This window comes from Ahaetulla prasina, chromosome 6, assembly GCF_028640845.1.
Source record: "Ahaetulla prasina isolate Xishuangbanna chromosome 6, ASM2864084v1, whole genome shotgun sequence".
Lineage (NCBI taxonomy): Eukaryota > Metazoa > Chordata > Lepidosauria > Squamata > Colubridae > Ahaetulla > Ahaetulla prasina.
The window spans coordinates 77,550,839-77,571,061 of NC_080544.1; the positions used below are offsets into that span (position 1 = coordinate 77,550,839).

The 20,223-nt window shown below is 36.0% G+C and overlaps 1 protein-coding gene across 1 annotated transcript in view; it reads left to right on the plus strand.

Annotated features, from left to right (window-relative positions):
- Nucleotides 1-20,223, plus strand: part of DAW1 (dynein assembly factor with WD repeats 1) — a 30,014-nt gene that overhangs the window by 5,893 nt on the left and 3,898 nt on the right. The window contains exons 3-11 of the mRNA XM_058189304.1: nucleotides 446-590; nucleotides 5,796-5,854; nucleotides 7,888-8,010; nucleotides 8,271-8,370; nucleotides 13,647-13,754; nucleotides 14,930-15,036; nucleotides 15,861-15,963; nucleotides 17,886-18,000; nucleotides 19,905-19,981. Of these exons, the coding sequence (XP_058045287.1) occupies nucleotides 446-590; nucleotides 5,796-5,854; nucleotides 7,888-8,010; nucleotides 8,271-8,370; nucleotides 13,647-13,754; nucleotides 14,930-15,036; nucleotides 15,861-15,963; nucleotides 17,886-18,000; nucleotides 19,905-19,981 (937 nt within the window). The remainder of the gene's footprint in view (nucleotides 1-445; nucleotides 591-5,795; nucleotides 5,855-7,887; nucleotides 8,011-8,270; nucleotides 8,371-13,646; nucleotides 13,755-14,929; nucleotides 15,037-15,860; nucleotides 15,964-17,885; nucleotides 18,001-19,904; nucleotides 19,982-20,223) is intronic.

A 20,223-nucleotide genomic window follows, 5' to 3' on the forward strand; every position in this document is an offset into this window, starting at 1 on the left:
TTTAAATAAACCCTAAAGATAGGTTTTTAAGAATGCACTGTAGAATTCTTCCACCACCATCACCATATCATCATATGTGGAGTCTGACACATTACTTTATTTAAATTTAGAAATAAAGTTCCACTGATCAGATTGCTAAAGGATTGAGTGAATGCTATAAAACATTGCAACTATACATAATTCATTTTTATATTTATATTTTGTAAACTGCTGCTGAAATATTCTATATGTTAAACAAGCATGTCTTGTCTTACTCAATTTAAAATTTGTGTTTATAATCTGGGTGTTATAATTTTTCAGTTTACTTTAATTTTTAAATTATTTACTGCAGCTTCCATCATTCCCAGAGAAACCAACACTGGCATGATGGATGTTGATAATAGGAACAATTATTTAAATGTTCGTTTGTCAGAAGATGAAAACTGTGTTTTAAACTGTACTTTAGAACTGATGTAGAAGCTTTAGTAGAAGACATTAGAAAAGCAGAGCCTCTCATCACACAGTCACGGAAAGATCAGGTTGTACATTTAATTCTACGATTACAAGAGAAGCTGGGACAACAAGTGGACCACAAGTTCTATCCTTTTAAGGTAAGAGTCATGAGGTATTTTTTTAGTCATGCAATAAAGAATCTTCATATTTTGAAACATTGTTTCCTATCTTTGCTTCTTTCTGTTTGTGAGTGCCAATATAAGGAAACAAAATAAAATGGAGAATCATTCTACTTAAAAAGTGAAGCTGCATTGCAACACTTTATTGCAAACCTTACTTGATCCTTTAATTTCTACTTTTTTGTGGGTGAAGTATATAGATATGTAATCTTTGATTCTTTCATTTTCATTCTGAAAAAAAAAAATCAAAATTTCAGCTACAGTACTGTGATCCGCTAAGCCACAGGTAAATAGTCTGAGGCTGGAAAGTCCTTGACTATGGCCAGCAGATGCCTCCAAAAGATTGTCTCTCTGTCTCATATCTATCTATCTATCTATCTATCTATCTATCTATCTATCTATCTATCTATCTATCTATCTATCTATCTATCTATCTATCTAATTTATATAGCCACCCATTTCACTCACTTTGGGTGATGCACAACAATAGATGAAAAATATAAAACAATGAATATAAATTTGAAAAATTCTAGTAATATCTTTAAAAATCCAAAATACAATCAAAATGGAGGGTAATAAATCCCCCCTTTTCAATAGTAGAACCATCTAGCCAAATCTCCAGTTCCATGGGAGCTCCAGGCTCGGCCACATAAGCAGGTACTGAGGACTTTAAGGAATCTCAAAAGGGATGAGGGTCAATGTAATTTTGAGGAGAAGGAAGTTCTGTAAGGTGGGCACCATAGCAGAGAAGGTATATTTCCTGGGATCCACCAAATGTAGATCCCTGGCCAATGATATCTCCAGCATGCCTTCTGTTACTATGAATTTTTTTTAATGTGATAAAAGGAAACAAGTGATTTGAGAATAAATTTATCAGTTGTTTTTCATTTTCATTAAATGTAAATAAAAGGAAAAGAAAATTAGCTATTGTCCTGGTCTCACTTAGGACGCGGTGGCTCAGGGACTAGGACGTTGAGCTTGTCGATTGAAAGGTCTGCAGCTCAGCAGTTTGAATCCCTAGTGCTGCCGTGTAACAGGGTGAGCTCCCGTTACTTGTCCCAGCTTCTGCCAACCTAGCAGTTTTGAAAGCACGTAAAAATGCAAGTAGAAAAAATAAGGACCACCTTTGGTGGGAAGGTAACAGCGTTCCGTATGCCTTTGGCGTTGAGTCATGCTGGCCACATGACCACGGAGACGTCTTTAGACAGCGCTGGTTCTTTGGCTTTGAAATGGAGATGAGCACCGCCCCCTAGAGTCGGCAACGACTAGCACGTATGTGCGAGGGGAACCTTTACCTTTACCTGATCTCACTTATTACACACTGAAATGTGTGTCTGTTATATCATTCAAACACTGTATGACTCTTGAGTGGAATGTGCATTCCTGCATTAAGGTGAAGAAAGATGATTACAATACTTTGGGCTTTTTTAGAAGTTAAAGACCTAGACAACAGGTGTTAAACTTCGTGTGTCACATTGCCATCATGTGATGTTTTGGAATGTTTTTCCCATTCGCAGAGCTGGGGTGGATGTGGCCTGCACATGACGTATCTGGCCCATGGGCCACCAGTTTGACAACCCTGCCCTAGATGATTGGCTATTCAAGGCAATGAGCAGGAACAGATTTATTAAACTTAATGAAACAATTTAGAAGGCTAATTTATTGGGTCAGGTGGCAACATCTAGGCAATCTTTAAAAAACTGTCCTGTTTAATATTTCAATAGGAAATCACCCTAACATCCCAATATTATAAAATCTCATGATTATATTTCATGGAAAATCATGAAAAAAGACAATGGTGAATTATTTCTGTTTTCTTGTAAAACTGAAAACTAAGCAAACTATCTAGAGAGCCATTGTGATGTAGCAGTTAAGATGCCAGCCTAAAAATAGGAGACTGAGTTCTAGGCTCCCTTAGGAATCAAAGCCAGTTGGGTGACATTGGCCAGTTGGGTCAGTCTCTCATCCCAAACATACCTCACAAGGTTGTTATTGTGGGAGGAAATAGGAAGCAGGAATATTAAATATGTTCTCTATCTTTTGTTGACCAAATATTTTAAAAGGGTGGAATAATAATAATAATAATAATAATAATAATAATAATAATAATAATAATAATAATAATAATAATAATAATAATACCACCACCACCAACAGAACTGCAAAAAACTGCGCTACTTGGAACATCATACATCTTAAGAAGGTACTTGGTTGATACCTAGGATGCTGGCAGCAACCCATATCAACCATTAGCACCAGTCAATGATATTTGTGATGTATTTTTGAATGTTCGGTTGACTGAGTTTCATTTTTAATGAAGAAATTTTATTATTATTATTATTATTATTATTATTATTATTATTATTATTATTATTATTTAGTGATCTGTGATACGAAATCCAGCATAGTTATCTCGTTTGCTGTGTATACTGTCATTTTGTGTAAATAATAATAATAATAATAATAATAATAATAATAATAATAATAATAATAATAATAATAATAATAATAATAATAATAATAGGAACATACTTGGAACATCATATATCTTAAGAAGGTATTTGGTTGATATCTAGGATGCTAGCAGCAACCCGTACCAACCATCAGCACCAGTCAGTGGTATTTGTGATGCCTTTTTAAATGTTCAGTTCAACGAGTTTCATGTTTAATGAATAAAGATAGTAATAATAATAATACATACATCAAAGATTTCACGGAATTTCTATTTTATAAATGGTTTATTTCTGTCCTTTTTTGAAATTGCAATATTTCATTGACACAGCTAGATGGCAGTGTTGAGCTATTCTAAATGGACTAATAGTTGATTCCAGCTATAGTAATCTCTGAAAGGCATGTGCTTCCAAGTTATCTCAACCAAAAGAAAATTTGAAGTGGGAGACAATGTAATTTGGAAATTTATTTTATTTTTATTTATTTTTTAATTGTCACAACAGTATATATAAGCATAAGCATGAAAATAGCTATATAATATATAAGCATAAATATGAGCATAAGTATGTGATAACTATATTAATTGGATATAATGATAGGAAACAATAGGACAGGAATAGTAGGCACGCTTGTGCTCTTATGCACGCCCCTTATAGACCTCTTAGGAATGGGTGAAGTCAATAGAAGAGAGATTTTGGTTAAAGCTTTGGGGATTTTGAGAAGAGACCACAGAGTCAGATAGTGTGTTCCAAGCACTAATAACTCTGTTACAGAAGTCATATTTTCTGCAATCAAGATTGAAACGGTTAACATTGAGTTTAAATCTATTGTTTGGTTTGAAATAAGTTGTAGTGCCTGCTATTCATGACTTTGCTATGTTAAGCTAAGTGATTAAATGGGTAAGTGATGTATTATGATCCATAAACCATTAACAACTGGAATCAAATGTGTATTAGAGTTATAAATGTCCCTAGATTTTTTTTTATCTTAAAAAGCTATGAATTTCCCTAAAATGCCGTGACTGGAGTCTGCCATGAGGTATATGGCACCAATCAATGCAAATTGTTGTCAGCCAGAAATGTAGGTAAAACAAATGTACTTTAAGAAAAGTGAGTTAAAAGTTGCTACCGTATATAAAAGTATATTTGTGCTAAGTTGTGATTACAGAGCATATAAAAAGGAAAAGTGCATAACAACAATTACTGTATAGTACTTGTACTAGAGTAAGATATTTTAGGCAGTTCAATAGAAAAAAATGACTTAGCCATCTAAGTTGTAAATTGCAGGGGGGAAAACCTTCACTAGTATCACCAATGCAATACAAAAAATCTATAGATCGTCAATTAAGGTTAGGGTTTAGGCCTGTTCTACATGGGCATTTAATTGCCAAAAATATGGGTATTTTTGTATAAAGCAGGACTACTATTTTTCATTCAGGAAGATTTTGTTCTGTCTAGAATCTTAGCTGACGGTCATGCCTGTTCTTAAGTGGAATGCAAAAATATAATAATTTTTAAGTCTTATTCTACAATATAACAGTAACAGAACACCAGGCTGCTATGGCTTAAAAGGTTTTTTTTTTTCTTGCTAATTCGCTCACAGATATATACCCTAGTATGAAACATGAACTTGGCTAAATTGTTTTTTGTAGAAAAGCATAAGTAACTATTTGAGGAACCATGGTTCTCCCATTGGTAAAAAAAATCAGCAGGTGGAATTGGTTGGATACAAAGTTTTTCAGAAACTTTCCTTGGATTTGGTTTGTTCAATGACAGGTAAAAATGCTTGACTGCTCCAGGTTCTGTTACTATTTATGCTATATTTTTCAGATAGTCACAGCAGAAGTTTTTCCTATTGGTAACTGTCATATCCTAGCTTTTCAATTTTTTAACTTAATTTAATTTTTAAACAACTTTTAAGCATTTTTTCAGAGAGCTTTGAACATTGCCTTTCTTCTTTCAGGGCCTTTTTTCTTTTGATAAAATAATTCAAAACCAGGCAGTGAAGATAAAATTATAAGTGACATGGTCTTTCATCAGTCTATCTGGCAGCAAACAAGCAATTATACAAATTTAATTTTTACTTATTTGGTTTTTTAAAGTAGGTTATTTATATGCATTTTGTTCATGAATGCAAGATATAGAATGTAGTTAATATGAAATAAAAGTTCTGCTTAAAAGATGTCCTCCATATTGATAAAAATAGGGGCTTTCCCTCCCCACAGTTCAGTAAGGAATGACATGCAAATATATTCATTGGATATTTACTTGTCAAGAACAGAGAACTGTAAAGAAGACTAATTTTCTATTTTCACTTCGTATCACCTTGTAACTGTCAATAACACTTCTTAATGGAGACACGGGATGGGTATAAAATGGCTGTGTCTTACTTAGCTGTTTCCTGGGTGATCTGTGTGTTTGTGTGTGTGTGCTCAGTTCGGTAGCAAGCTGCTGTAGCATAACTTGATTGGCATTTGAGTGTTTCATACATAGAGCATACTGTTACGGCATGATGATTTAATTTAATTAAGCATAATCTAGTCTAATCCTCATCTAATTCAAGTGAAGTGCATACTTATATGACTGCCATTGAAATCAATAAGCATTCAAATCAGTGAAACATTTTGTTTGAAGCAAGTCACATATTTCAAATATATATTTATGGAACTGGATTTACAAAGGCAAAAATGTATAGAAATATAATAAAAAGTCATTGCTATTTTTGTAATTTCAGGTACTTCGAGCACATATATTGCCACTCACCAACGTTGCCTTTAACAAATCGGGTTCTTGGTAAGTTTGGATATGTAGTTAAATTAAAAGTAAGTAGTCAAACAGAATGGTATTCCTAAACTAAAATTGTATTTGGTACATTTAACAATCCATGTTTTCCCGTGCTATTAAGTTGATTAAAGTCAGTAGGGTATGCAAGGCCAAAACTACAGCAGTAGCAACAACAGTAGGAAAAACCATCAATGAAAATGTTTTAGTAAAAAATAGATAGCAAAATGACATTGAATAAACATACAACTTTTTTTCTTATCCTTAGCCAGCGTCCTGCTTTTTCTATCCATTCCTTGAAATGCTGCTAGTTAATAGGTAAACGTAAAGGTTCCCCTTGCACATATGTGCTAGTCGTTCCTGACTCTAGGGGGCGGTGCTCATCTCCATTTCAAAGCCGAAGAGCCAGCGCTGTCTGAAGATGTCTCCGTGGTCATGTGGCTGGCATGACTCAACGCCAAAGGTGCACAGAATGCTGTTACCTTCCCACCAAAGGTGGTCCCTATTTTTCTACTTGCATTTTTTACATGCTTTCGAACTGCTAGGTTGGCAGACTGAGTTAATAAACTCAGGTTTGGGCGACTGAGTTAATAAACTGGAGGTTGGCAGAAGCTGGGACAAGTAACGGGAGCTCATCCCATTACACGACACTAGGGATTCGAACTGCTGAACTTTCAATCGACAAGCTCAGCGTCTTAGCCATTAAGCCACCGTGTCCCTCCCTGCTAGTTAATAATGTAACACAAATCTACCATTTCAAAAATGTCATTCACTGAGATATTTAAAACCATTAATGTTAACATTTGAAAAGCATGTCCTAATGCTGAATTTATTCTTTTTTTCAGTTCACTTATGCTGTGGTGAATGTTTTATTAATATTTATGTAATAGCAAATTGCTACTAAAATCCAGGTTTTAGATTGCAAAGCTATTGAGGCTGCAAATAATTATTTATTCAGCACAAGTCCTACTAGACATATATAAGATTGAATCATTATTCAACAATTCAAAAATACAAAGATATACAAAAGCCCTTGACATTTTTCAATTTCTTACTAGTAATACTTCATAACTAGTAGTGACTGTGTCATGGTAAGAAATTCTTACTAGCCTCTCCCTATTCTGAAGAAAAATGTGTTGGTTTTGAAAAAAAAATCCAAGTCAAAACACCCAGGAAAAAAGGAGAAAACAGATGCATTGGGCCCAGACATTTCTGTTATTTGTATTCTCTGTACATGCTCAGTAAATTGAGTGCTATTAATGTGGCTTAGAACTTGACAGAACAAAATTCCTCTAAATTTAGAATTGTGTTGTATCTGTCTATAATCCTAATTTTCCTTCTTTCCTTAAATCTTATGTGGAAAATTGATGATACTATGTGTGATTTTTAGAAGCTTTGTATGTTCGTTTCTTCAGAACTGATTGTTTTACATGTGATTCCTAAAAAGAAGCAAAAAGAAGTTTTCCATTTTTCTTTTTCCATTTTTAATAAATAAATTTTATTTAACACCTAAGAGATTGATCTTTCTCTAGAGTAAAAGGACTTACATCCCTAGTCACACACCTCTTGCTACCATCCTAGGAGATAGAGCTATAGATCGTATTTATTTTTATCATTATTTTCTCCTCCTCTCTATTTGTCTGTTGGGTTTCTAGGCTTTGAAATGTCTATGCATTCCATATACCAGGTAACAATACCTGTCTTGAAGATAGGCAGCAGTAACAGCAAACTTTGCACACTAAGGCAGGAAGACGGGCCAGACTTGGAGCATGTAAACTCAGAGAGCTTCTGGGAAACGAATTTTGAAACAATCATACTTAGACCTACCGGGTTCAGTCTTATTGTTACAACACCAATAAAGGTTGTGCAATCTTCTCAACAAACCTGGAGTTATAAATGTTTAGATTTGTTATAATCTTTGCCAATACAACATTATTTAAAAATATGAGAATGAGAATAATTAATAGCCATTGAATCAGAAGTGGGTTAATTTGTGGATGAGAACAAATGGGTCTGAAAATATAAAATGGACTTGTTTGTTGTAGCTTTATCACTGGAAGTTATGACCGAACATGCAAACTGTGGGATACAGCAACAGGAGAAGAGTTACGATCTCTGGAAGGCCACAGAAATGTGGTATATGCAATTGCTTTCAATAATCCTTATGGGTATGTAACTTTTCAAAATCCTAAATACACCATGGTTGTACATGTCTTCAGATCTAAGGTATGTTGCAAACTTAATTTGAAAGGTGTATTTTTATACCCCAGTTTTAATTATCTGCATTGAATTTTATTTTGGTTTCCTCTTCTGTTTTATGCAATGCTGTTAGTTGCTAGGAGTCTTATGGGATTTGGCACTATATAAGTTAAATCAACAAATATTTGGAGATAATAATTAAAACAATAATATTTTTCTATTTATTTAGTGACAAGATTGCTACTGGATCATTTGATAAGACCTGCAAATTATGGAGTGTAGACACAGGAAAATGTTATTATACTTTTAGAGGACATACTGCAGAAATTGTAAGTAAGGAGTTTTTGTTGCACTTAACAACTGTATATATAGAACAGAAATGAGTAAAACAGCTTGACTTTAAAATGAGCTGTTCCAATCCCATTGGATATGTTCCGAATGTGACACAACTTGCTTCAAGCTCAGAACAATTGTAAGTTAGAATGCAACACATTTTAGACTTGAACATTTCCTTTTCTGTTAGGGAGTAATTTTAATTCTTACAAACTTCTTCAATCATTGTTGTATATACCCTCTCGTCATTTAATGACTGCAATCCATTCCAGCAATTTTGTTTTTAAGCAAAATGATTGTTCAGTTAACATATGACTGAGAAAGAGAGGAAGAGGGAAAGAGAGGTTGCAAAGAGCATTGGTTGCTGCCCTGTCATTCAGATTTATTTTATTTTATTTTATTTATTCATATTTTTATACTGCCCTATCTCCCTAAGGACTCAGGGCGGTGTACAGCCATCTAAAAACAACATAAATATACACAGTAAAACATAATCTAAAAAACTTATTAAATAGGCCGAATATTTAAAATAGACATAAATAATAAAACCCCAAGTTAAAACCAAATCTAAAATTTAAACAATTAAAATTTAAGAATCTAGTCCAGTCCTGCGCAAATAAATAGATGTGTCTTAAGCTCGTGGCGGAAGGTCCGAAGGTCAGGAAGTTGACGAAGTCCTGGGGGAAGCTCGTTCCAGAGGGTGGGAGCCCCCACAGAAAAGGCCCTTCCCCTGGGCGTCGCCAGTCGGCACTGCCTAGCTGACGGCACCCTGAGGAGTCCCTCCCTGTGGGAGCGCACGGGTCGGTGGGAGGCATTCGGTGGCAGCAGACGGTCCCGTAAGTAACCCGGCCCTATGCCACCCCCATTTTTGATCATTTGCAGAGTGGAGAGATTGCTTAAACATGCTGTCTCATCAAGAGCTGCTTTTCTCTGCAAAACAGCATATCCCTAAGTGCCATAAATTAACAAGTTCAAGACTTTACTTGATTATAACTCTGCATTTGTTAATGCTGCTTCCTGAAGCTGACCAGAACTTAATCAGTTGCATACGGAAGGCTTTTGTTGATAGGCAGCTGGAATTTGGTTGCAGGCATTGGTGAGAAAATAAATGTTTTATTAACATTTATATTTGTGAATGGTCACTAACTGAGGTCCTCATAACATAAGGAGTGACTATATTCACTACATCTCACCAAAATTAGATCAGTAATTAATATTAATGAAATAGATTTTATGCAATAATTTGTTAATTAGGGATAATTTAAGGAGTAGAAAGATGTTGAAAAATCCTATGCGATTCTTTATCACTTTAATGAGAAATACCCAGTGTTATGTCATAATCTGTATTATATTCAGCATAATGTTTGAGAGGAATTTAGTTATAAAAATATGAAACAGCTCCATGCTTCTTAAGCATTTCAATCCTTTAAGAAATCATAAACCTACATAGTCACACTCACATCTATCCTATTATGTTATCATAGAATTGTTTTCTTCTATCTTCTTCCAAATTATAAAATGAAGTACACACCCTGGCAAATTGCTTTGTCTTGTTATCATAATTTTAGAATTCAGGTACTCATTGTGAACAATAGAACTACAGTTTTTGCCATGACAGTTTTGTCATGATTTAATTTTTTTCCGGAAATTTAAAAAGATTAAAGTAGATAGATACTAGTCATACATTTGTATTTAGCATGAGTGACTCCTGATAAGATTTCCAGGATACTTCAAATTGAATTTGGTCACTTCCTTATTAGATCTGAGCTTCTCTTGGGTTATTATAGCTGCCCAGGAAGTGCAGGATCCATTCTCTGATATCAGCTTCTTTGAGAAAATGGATAATTCCTTTGACTTCAAAGGAGATAGTAGTGTGTCCCATCCTCAAGTAGCTTTTTGTAGGCACAGTAGTTTTCAATCATTATAGGTATTATAGATTTCTAGTAATGACAAAAAGTGATTGGACTGCAGTTCCTGAGAATATTTAATGAAGCTGATTATCTGCATCCATTTTAGTCAGGTTTCATGCTGAGTTTCAGTATGGAGACTGCATTACTTGATGATGACCTTTGAATAGAATAGAATAGAATTTTTATTGGCCAAGTGTGATTGGACACACAAGGAATTTGTCTTGGTGCATATGCTCTCAGTGTACAAAAAAGAAAAGATACGTTCATCAAGGTACAACATTTACAATACAATTGATGGTCAATATATCAATATAAATCATACGGATTGCCAGAAACAAGTTATAGTCATACAGTCATAAATGGAAAGAGATTGGTGATGGGAACTATGAGAAGATTAATAGTAGTGCAGATTCAGTAAATAGTTTGACAGTATTGATGGAATTATTTGTTTAGCAGAGTGATGGCCTTCGGGAAAAAACTGTTCTTGTGTCTAGTTGTTCTGGTGTGCAGTGCTCTATAGTGTCGTTTTGAGGGTAGGAGTTGAAACAGTTTATGTCCAGGATGCGAGGGGTCTGTAAATATTTTCACGGCCCTCTTCTTGATTTGTGCAGTATACAGGTCCTCAATGGAAGGCAGGTTGGTAGCAATTATTTTTTCTGCAGTTCTAATTATCCTCTGAAGTCTGTGTTTTTCTTGCTGGGTTGCAGAACCAGACAGTTATAGAGGTGCAAACGACAGACTCAATAATTCCTCTGTAGAGCTGAATCAGCAGCTCCTCGGGCAGTTTGAGCTTACTGAGTTGGCGCAGAAAGAACATTCTTTGTTGTCCTTTTTTAATGATGTTTTTGATGTTAGCTGTCCATTTTAGATCTTGCGATATGATAGAACCTAGAAATTTGAAGGTTTCTACTGTTGATACTGTGTTGTCTAGTATTGTGAGAGGTGGAAGTATGGAAGGGTTTCTCCTAAAGTCTACCACCATTTCTACGGTTTTTGTTTTTGTTTTGTTTACATTTATACCCCGCCCTTCTCCGAAGACTCAGGGCGGCTTACAGTGTGTAAGGCAATAGTCTCATTCTATTTGTATATTTACAAAGTCAACTTATTGCCCCCCCAACAATCTGGGTCCTCATTTTACCTACCTTATAAAGGATGGAAGGCTGAGTCAACCTTGGGCCGGGCTTGAACCTGCAGTAATTGCAGGCTTTGTGTTCTTAATAACAGGCTTTACCAGCCTGCGCTATTCACCGGTTTTGAGTGTGTTCAGTTCCAGATTGTTTTGGTTGCACCACAAGGCTAGTCATTCAACCTCTCGTCTATATGCGGATTCGTCATTGTCTCGAATGAGACCAATCACTGTTGTGTCATCTGCGAACTTCAGTAGCTTAACAGATGGATCATTGGAGATGCAGTCATTGGTATACAGAGAGAAGAGAAGTGGGGAGAGCACACAGCCTTGGGGGGGCCCTGTGCTAATTGTACAGGTATTTGATGTGATCTTGCTTAGCTTCACCTGCTGCTTCCTGTTTGTTAGAAAGCTTGTGATCCACTTACAAGTCTGTTCCGGTACCTGTAGCTGGTTTAGCTTAGTTAGAAGAATGTCTGGAATGATGGTATTGAATGCTGAACTAAAGTCTACAAAAAGGACCCTTGCATAGGTCTTTGGAGACTCAAGATGTTGTAGGATGTAGTGCAGAGCCATATTAACAGCATCATCTGTTGATCTATTTGCTCGGTATGCAAATTGGAAGGGGTCTAACAGCGGATCCGTGATGGTTTTCAAGTAGGAAAGCACTAGCCTTTCAAAGGTTTTCATGACTGCAGATGTTAGAGCAACTGGTCTGTAGTCATTCAGTTCCTTGATGGTGGGCTTCTTCGGCACTGGGATGATGGTAGAGCGTTTGAAGCAAGAAGGAACATAACACATCTCTAGTGATTTATTGAAAATATGGGTGAAGATGGGGGCCAATTGGTCAGCACAGACTTTTAAGCAAGAAGGAGTTATCTTGTCTGGGCCTGGAGCTTTTCCTGGCTTTTGTCTGTGAAATAGGTCCTGCAATTCTTTTTCTGTGATCACTAGGGGTTGTGAACCCAATGAAATGGGGTCAGTTGTAGGAGGCTTGGCTGTTGTTGGTGTGTCTGACATGGGGGTTGTGGAGATAGGTGGCTGTAGTTTCCTTTCAAACCTGCAATAAAACTCATTCAGGTCATCTGCCAGTTGTTGATTTCCTTCAGCCTGGGAGGGAGGTTTGCCATAGCCGGTGATATTTTTAAGAGTTTTCCACATGTTTGCTGGTTCATTTGCTGAAAACTGATTCTTTAGCTTTTCAGAGTAGCTTCTTTTTGCTGCTTTGATCTCCCTTGTTAGTGCATTTCTGGCCTGATTGTACAGCATTTTATCACCTTTTCTGTAGGCCTCCTCTTTGGAATGTCGTAGCTGCTTAAGTTTAGGTGTGAACCAAGGTTTGTTGTTACTGTATATTCGCAAGTTCCTTGTAGGTACACATAGGTCTTCACAGAAGCTGACATATGATGTTACAGTATCTGTGAGTTCATCCAGGTCTGCAGAGGTATCTTTAAAAATATTCCAATCAGTGCAGTCAAAACATGCCTGTAGCTTTAATTTTGATTCCTCCGTCCAGGTCTTCACTGATTTAATTATTGGTTTTGTGGCTTTAAGTCTTTGCCTATAAGCAGGTACAAGGTGAATCATGCAATGATCAGAGTGTCCTACAGCTGCACGTGGTAGACCTGGGATGGAGTGATGTATTCATCCTTGTGCTCATTCATCTTTCAGTGGGTTTTGATACTGTTGGGCATGGTACTGTTTGGACTAACTGCAGGATTTGGAAGTTAGAGGCATTGTGTTATAATGGTTGTCCTTTCTTCTGGCCAGTTCCAGTTTGTGTTGGCAGGACCAGGAAGTAATACCCTCAGCCCCTTGTCTGTGGGGTGCCTCCAAGCATGTTACATTCTCCGTCCTGTTTAATATGTACATGAAACAGCTGGAAGAGCTCATCCATTGATTCAGAGTTTCAGAGATTCACCAATATGCTGATTTTATCCAGTTGTACATCTTGATTCTGGGCTATTCAAGTGATACCATCAATGTCCAATATCTGGAGGCTGGGCAGGTCTGGATGGAGAGGAACAAGCTCAGACTCAAGCCTTCCAAGACTGCATGGCTGAGAATTTTTAGGCTCAGATTCATCTTCTTGTTGCCATTTATAATCCTGTGCGACCAATAAGGCATAGATCCACAGGAATTGCATTCTGTCGTGCTATTACCTGCCTGAGAGCAAGGAAGTTAGGAAGGCTAAGGATTTCTAAAAAAAATCTGTTTTCCGTCTTTTATCTTACAGGTTTGCTTGTCATTTAATCTTCAAAGCACACTAGTTGCAACTGGAAGCATGGATACTACGGCTAGACTATGGGACATACAGAATGGAGAAGAAGTAGTCAGATTAACAGTGCGTTTCAATTACTTATGGTTCTAGCAGGCATAGTATGCTTTCTTATGTTTTAAATGAAATAAAATTTATTGAAAGAATACAGGTTCCTTATATCCATTGCCTTATATCAGTGGTGAAATGCTACCAGTTCACAACGGTTTGAACAAACCGGTAGTTTAAAAAAGATACCAGTTCCTCTGAACCGGTATTTCCGATGCTCAGCTGTGCCACATGATTTAAAATAGCTAGAAAGCTGGAAATCTTGCTTTCTAGTAAATCTAAATCGTGTGGCACAGCTGATCCCCCCCACCTCACTGCTCTACTTACCTTCCCAAGCCTTCTTTCAGCACATACTGCACATGCGCACAGAGTGCATATGGCAAGCAGTGCACATGTGCATGCATGCAGTGCTCATTTGGCGCACACTGTGCATACATGTGCACAGCGCACGCTTGATGTGCAGCACGCATGCATGGCCAGCGAACCGGTGACAAACCGGTTCAGATTTCACGACTGCCTTATTGTTCTGGTCCATCAGCATCCATTTGTTCAAAGTTAAAGCAGCACTGAAAAACTGGTCCATGAAGTTTTCGCCATTGTAGCACCCCTGCGGATATATGATGATCACAATCTGGACACTCAGGCACTCAGCTTATGATTACAATATGTCAGAGAACTGTGGTCACATGATTGGCATTTGCAACCTTCCCTAACAGCTTTCTGAGCAAGTCAATTAGGAAGCAGGCAGGCAGGGTCCAAATCATTCTGTAAGTTGATTCTATCACTTTTGCTCTGATGAACCACTACATACCCCCCCGCCCCATCTGCTTGTATTTGGTAGCAGCTGCCCACTCCTTTTTAGAATTATTCATGTTGATTGGAGATAATCCAATTCACCAAATGAGATCCACAACCTATCTTAAACCAAATTCTTCCAACCTATTTCCATTTCATATTTTGCCAGTTTCCCATGTTTTTTGTATTGTTTGTCCCATGTATACACTTCAGTCAGGCTTTGTAAACTATAATCCTAACATGTCATAACAAGCCAGTGATTTATTTTTTCACTCAGGTTTCAGTATGATTTCCTTTACATAGATTTACTTTTACCTCATTTCATGTCTGAAAAAAAGGTTTGCACTACTATGTATAGAAATAATTCTATGAAATCCTCTTTTTTATAAAAAATGTAGGGACATTCTGCAGAGATAATTGCGTTATCGTTTAACACCACAGGAGACAAAATCATCACAGGTTCTTTTGACCATACAGTTGCAGTATGGGATGTTAGCACGGGCAGGTACTATTTTATATTTTTTATGTCATGTTTTACAGAAATCCTGTTTTGTACAGGCTAGGATTATATAGTTCATAATGTGTTCTGTATACATTTTTGTTTAATTCATTATACAGTAGACTCAATGAAAGAGCTATTTTTTGTTTTAAGGCAGATTTCCGTATTTTCAGGTTACTGTTTGCAATTGGCTTTCTGTTTGCATTATGGGATAGTATGATGTAAAAACAGTGATCCATGGTTTAATTTGGTTTCCCATTTTTCGAGTGTACATAGGTGCATGAGAAATATAACTGGAAATGCTTGCCTCTTAAAGTGTAACTTATTCAAACTTAACACAAGCCAGTTCAGGCCATTTCCCCTCTAAAGCATAGAGTGTTTTCATAGCATCACCTAACCAAAGCTGAAGTAATAGAAAGCTTGTTATCATTTTGCCAAACTAACAGTAACAATCTTTAGATAATTGCTACAGCCCTAACGGAGAAATGATAGTCTCCTTGATTTATATAGTATATTTACTATGCGACCTTGTACATTTTAAAACAATAAAATGATGATATGCATTTAGAAAATAAATATAATGCAAACTACTCAGCAGGCTTTACTGCGCAAGCTTTCGTAGAGAAAAACATCCTATTTTAATACCAGGGTTGCATTTTTGTGCATATTTATTTGGGTAGAACTCTTTCTTCTTGTGATACATTAAATAAACACATCAAGGACAGCACTATCTGTAGTATTTCTCTAGATTTTTTTCCAAGGATGTCTGTGATTAATATATATCAATTTAAACTACTATTTAACTTGAAATTTATTTTCTTTCCCATCAGGAGAATGCATACTTTAATAGGCCATCGTGCAGAAATAAGCAGCACACAATTCAACTGGGATTGTACTCTGATCATCACTGGATCTATGGACAAAACATGCATGGTACAATAGTGTATTGCAGGTTATGGAAAAGTTTTTTTATTCCCCTAAAATATTTGATCCAGCAAAAAGATTCAGTTGGCCATGTCTTCTTTGGATTTGTCTGATCCTTTTTAATTTCCCTTCAGGGATTCTGAGATGTAGATCCAAACAATGGCATATAATTTTTTTTTTTTTGTTTACATTTATACCCCGCCCTTCTCCGAAGACTCAGGGCGGCTTACAGTGTATAAGGCAATAGTCTCATTCTATTTGTATATTTTTACAAAGTCAACTTATTGCCCCCCCAACAATCTGGGTCCTCATTTTACCTACCTTATAAAGGATGGAAGGCTGAGTCAATCTTGGGCCAGGCTTGAACCTGCAGTAATTGCAGGCTCGGTGTTCTTAATAACAGACTTTACCAGCCTGAGCTAAACCGGCCCCTTTTTTTTATTGCTTCCTGTATATAATTGTATAAGAATCATAGTTCAGATTATGTGCCAACAGCATATAAACTGTTAAGACACTAATAGAGACAATCAGAGATATGAACCAGGTGTCCAAGAATTTTGGAGATTGGTATGTTTCAGCCAGAGCCTCAATTATAAGATATGGGATATAGATTTTAAAAATATAGCCATGATCATATTGACTATACAGTACTGGCAGACTAGACAGTCATATTTTTGTTCAGCCATTTAGTAATATAATTGTCACACTTTTGGTTCAAAGACTAAACTCTAGAAAACCACATCAAGTGATTTCTGAGCACATGTCAACTTGAGTAGGAACAGCAACAAGAATAATACATATCAACCTGGCTGGAAAAGAAACATAGCTATATATTGCAATCTGGCAAACTAAATTGGTCCCTAACAATTCTGTAAAAGAGCATCTTGCATTAAAAATTATTTCAGTAAATGTCTAATTTACATTGCTGTTATGTCATAGAAACTATCTTTTACTCTGCTTTACACTATCTTTATGTTCTTTTAAAAGAAAAGATCAAAGGCTAGGTATACTTGCAATGAAAGTCCAGTATAACATAACATAACATAACATAACATAACATAACATAACATAACATAACATAACATAACATAACATAACATAACATAACATAACATAACATAACATAACATAACATAACATAACATAACATATAATATAATATAATATAATATAATATAATATAATATAATATAATATAATATAATAATATAATATAATATAATATAATATAATATAATATAATATAATATAATATAATATAATATAATATAATATAATATAATATAATATAATATAATATAATATAATATAATATAATATAATATATTATAATATAACAACAGAGTTGGAAGGGACCTTGGAGGCCTTCTAGTCCAACCCCTGCCCAGGCAGGAAACCCTACACCATCTCAGACAGATGGTTATCCAACATTTTCTTAAAAATTTCCAGTGTTGGAACATTCACAACTTCTGCAGGCAAGTCGTTCCACTTATTAATTGTTCTAACTGTCAGGAAATTTCTCCTTAGTTCTAAGCTGCTTCTTTCCTTGATCAGTTTCCACCCATTGCTTCTTGGTCTACCTTCAGGTGCTTTGGAAAACAGCCCTTCTCCCTCTTCTTTGTGGCAACCCCTGAGATATTGGAACACTGCTATCATGTCTCCTCTAGTCCTTCTTTTTATTAAACTAGACATACCGAGTTCCTGCAACTGTTCTTCATATGTTTAAGCCTCCAGTCTCCTAATCATCTTTGTTACTCTTCTCTGCACTCTTTCTAGAGTCTCAACATCTTTTTTACATCGTGGCGACCAAAATTGGATTCAATATTCCAAGTGTGGCCTTACCAAGGCATTATAAAGTGGCACTAGATAATGTTTTTGATTGCCTGAATTTATTTGTGTAGATTGTTTAATGCTTTCTCTTGACATTGCAGCTTTGGAATGCTTTGACAGGCAAGCGGGTGGCAACCTTAACAGGCCATGATGATGAAGTATTAGATGTTTGTTTTGATTATACTGGCCAGCGTATTGCAAGTGCCTCAGCTGATGGTAGGTGAAGAGAATTTCTGAAAAACTAAAATGTTTTTTTCACTCCTGTTTTACATTCTATCAGAAGGTATTTCTAGAAGTAGCAAAAACTCTAAAAAATTCTTTTGTACTTTATTAATGATTAAATATTTTGGCCGGCAGGTAGAGATTTCTGAAAAAAAAATTATTGGAGGTATTTTGGTAAGGTGTTTCCTTGAAGGCAGTTTGATTTTTGTGTAGGCCTAATCATATAAAAAACCTCAATGACAATACCAGTAACTTCCAGGAAAGTTTAGTGTTCAGGTCTTCCCAAAGGTGCTTTTTCAAGAGGCAACTGGACTTTCTTGTTTTTCTTTGAAGACATTTCGCTTCTCAGCCAAGAAGTTTCTTCAGCTCCGGATGGATGGTGAAGAATGGAAGGATTTATATTCCTGGCAGACAGCTGTCCATTTGCATTCTTTTAGAGAGTCATTGAGGCCACTTGGAGGTTTGTCTATGTCCTCAGGGTCACCTGCATAGCGCAAATAGAAGTGGAACCTTTTTGGAACTGCTGAAAGGACTGTGTTGTGGAGCTGTGCTTTCTGCAGGATGTTTTTTTTTTCCCTGTGTCCTTCACTGTTGAACACAGGCACAAGCTGTGGGGATGAGTCTGTGTTGTCTGCATCTCAAACTGAAGGGCAAATGGTTCCTGTACTCCGCAAATTGCAAAGTTTGAGATACAGACCACACACAAACTCATCCCCACAGCTTACACCTGTAGTCAACAGTGAAGAGATACAGGACAAAATAACATCCTGCAGAAAGCACAGCGCCACAACGGTCTTTTCAGCAGTTCCAAAAAGGTTCCACTCCCATTTCTCTTGACATTGCAGCTTTGGAATGCTTTGACAAGCAAGTGGGTGGCAACCTTAACAGGCCATGATGATGAAGTATTAGATGTTTCTTTTGATTATATTGGCCAGCTAGTATAATCCCACTACTTGGGTGACCCGGAGGAAACAGACAAGCCTCCAAGTGGCCTCAACGACTCTCTAAAAGAATGCAAATTACCATCTGTCTGCAAGGACTATAAATCCTTTCATTCCCCACTATACAGTCAGAGCTGAAGAAGCTTCTTGGATGAGAAGTGAAATGTCTTCAAAGAACACCAAGAAAGTCCAGTTGCCTCTTGAAAAAGCACCTTTGGAACACCATGATCTGGATGACTGAGAATCTCCATAGATATTTAATATTCAGGGGTATTCATATGGTTGTGTCATTTTCAATTATTGAATTATCTAATCATGCCAAAGGAGTATTTCTCATAAGAGTATAAAATTTGAATACATACTTTATCATATTTTGTGACATAAAATTCATCAGCAACCTTAAAGCAATCATAGATTTTTTATTTATTTGCATTGCAACTTGTTTCTTTCAATGACTAGAGAGCACCAGGGGACTCTCTAGATTATGCATGTTACTTAGAAGTAAGTCCCCCTAGACTGAATATTATTTGCAAATAAACATGTTTAGGAAAGTACTGGTAGTCAGTTATATGCAGTGTATAACTTCTATATAATTCCCTCAACACTGTCAGACTATTTACTGAATCTGCACTACTATTAATTGTTTCATAGTTCCCATCACCAATCTCTTTCCACTTATGACTGTATGACTATAACTTGTTGCTGGCAATCCTTATGATTTATATTGATATATGGATCATCAATTGTGTTGTAAATGTTGTACCTTGATGAACGTATCTTTTCTTTTATGTACACTGAGAGCATATGCACCAAGACAAATTCCTTGTGTGTCCAATCACACTTGGCCAATAAAATTCTATTCTATTCTATTCTATTTTTATCAGAATTTTGTTTGAATTTATTAATATTTATCAAAAATTTAATTAAGCTATTTAGATTCTTCTTTTTTTACCAAAGGATCAGCGAGAATATATGATGCAGAAACAAAGAAATGTATTGCAAAACTTGAAGGCCATACAGGAGAAATTTCAAAGGTGAAATGTTTACGTGTTTCAAATTCTTTCATACTGCTGTTCTAGCTCAAACTTTGGCAGTTCTGCTTATTTTTCATAAAATATTTTTCTATTTGAATATGACCAAGAAAGTTTTTTTCTTTGTCTTTGTACTCTAAATATAGTTTTATTTCTTTGTGTCTCTAATCTAATTGTAGTAGTAAACAATGGCTCTCAGGGCACTCAAATTGTTATTGTCTAGTTGTTTGAATATCAGGTCAGGT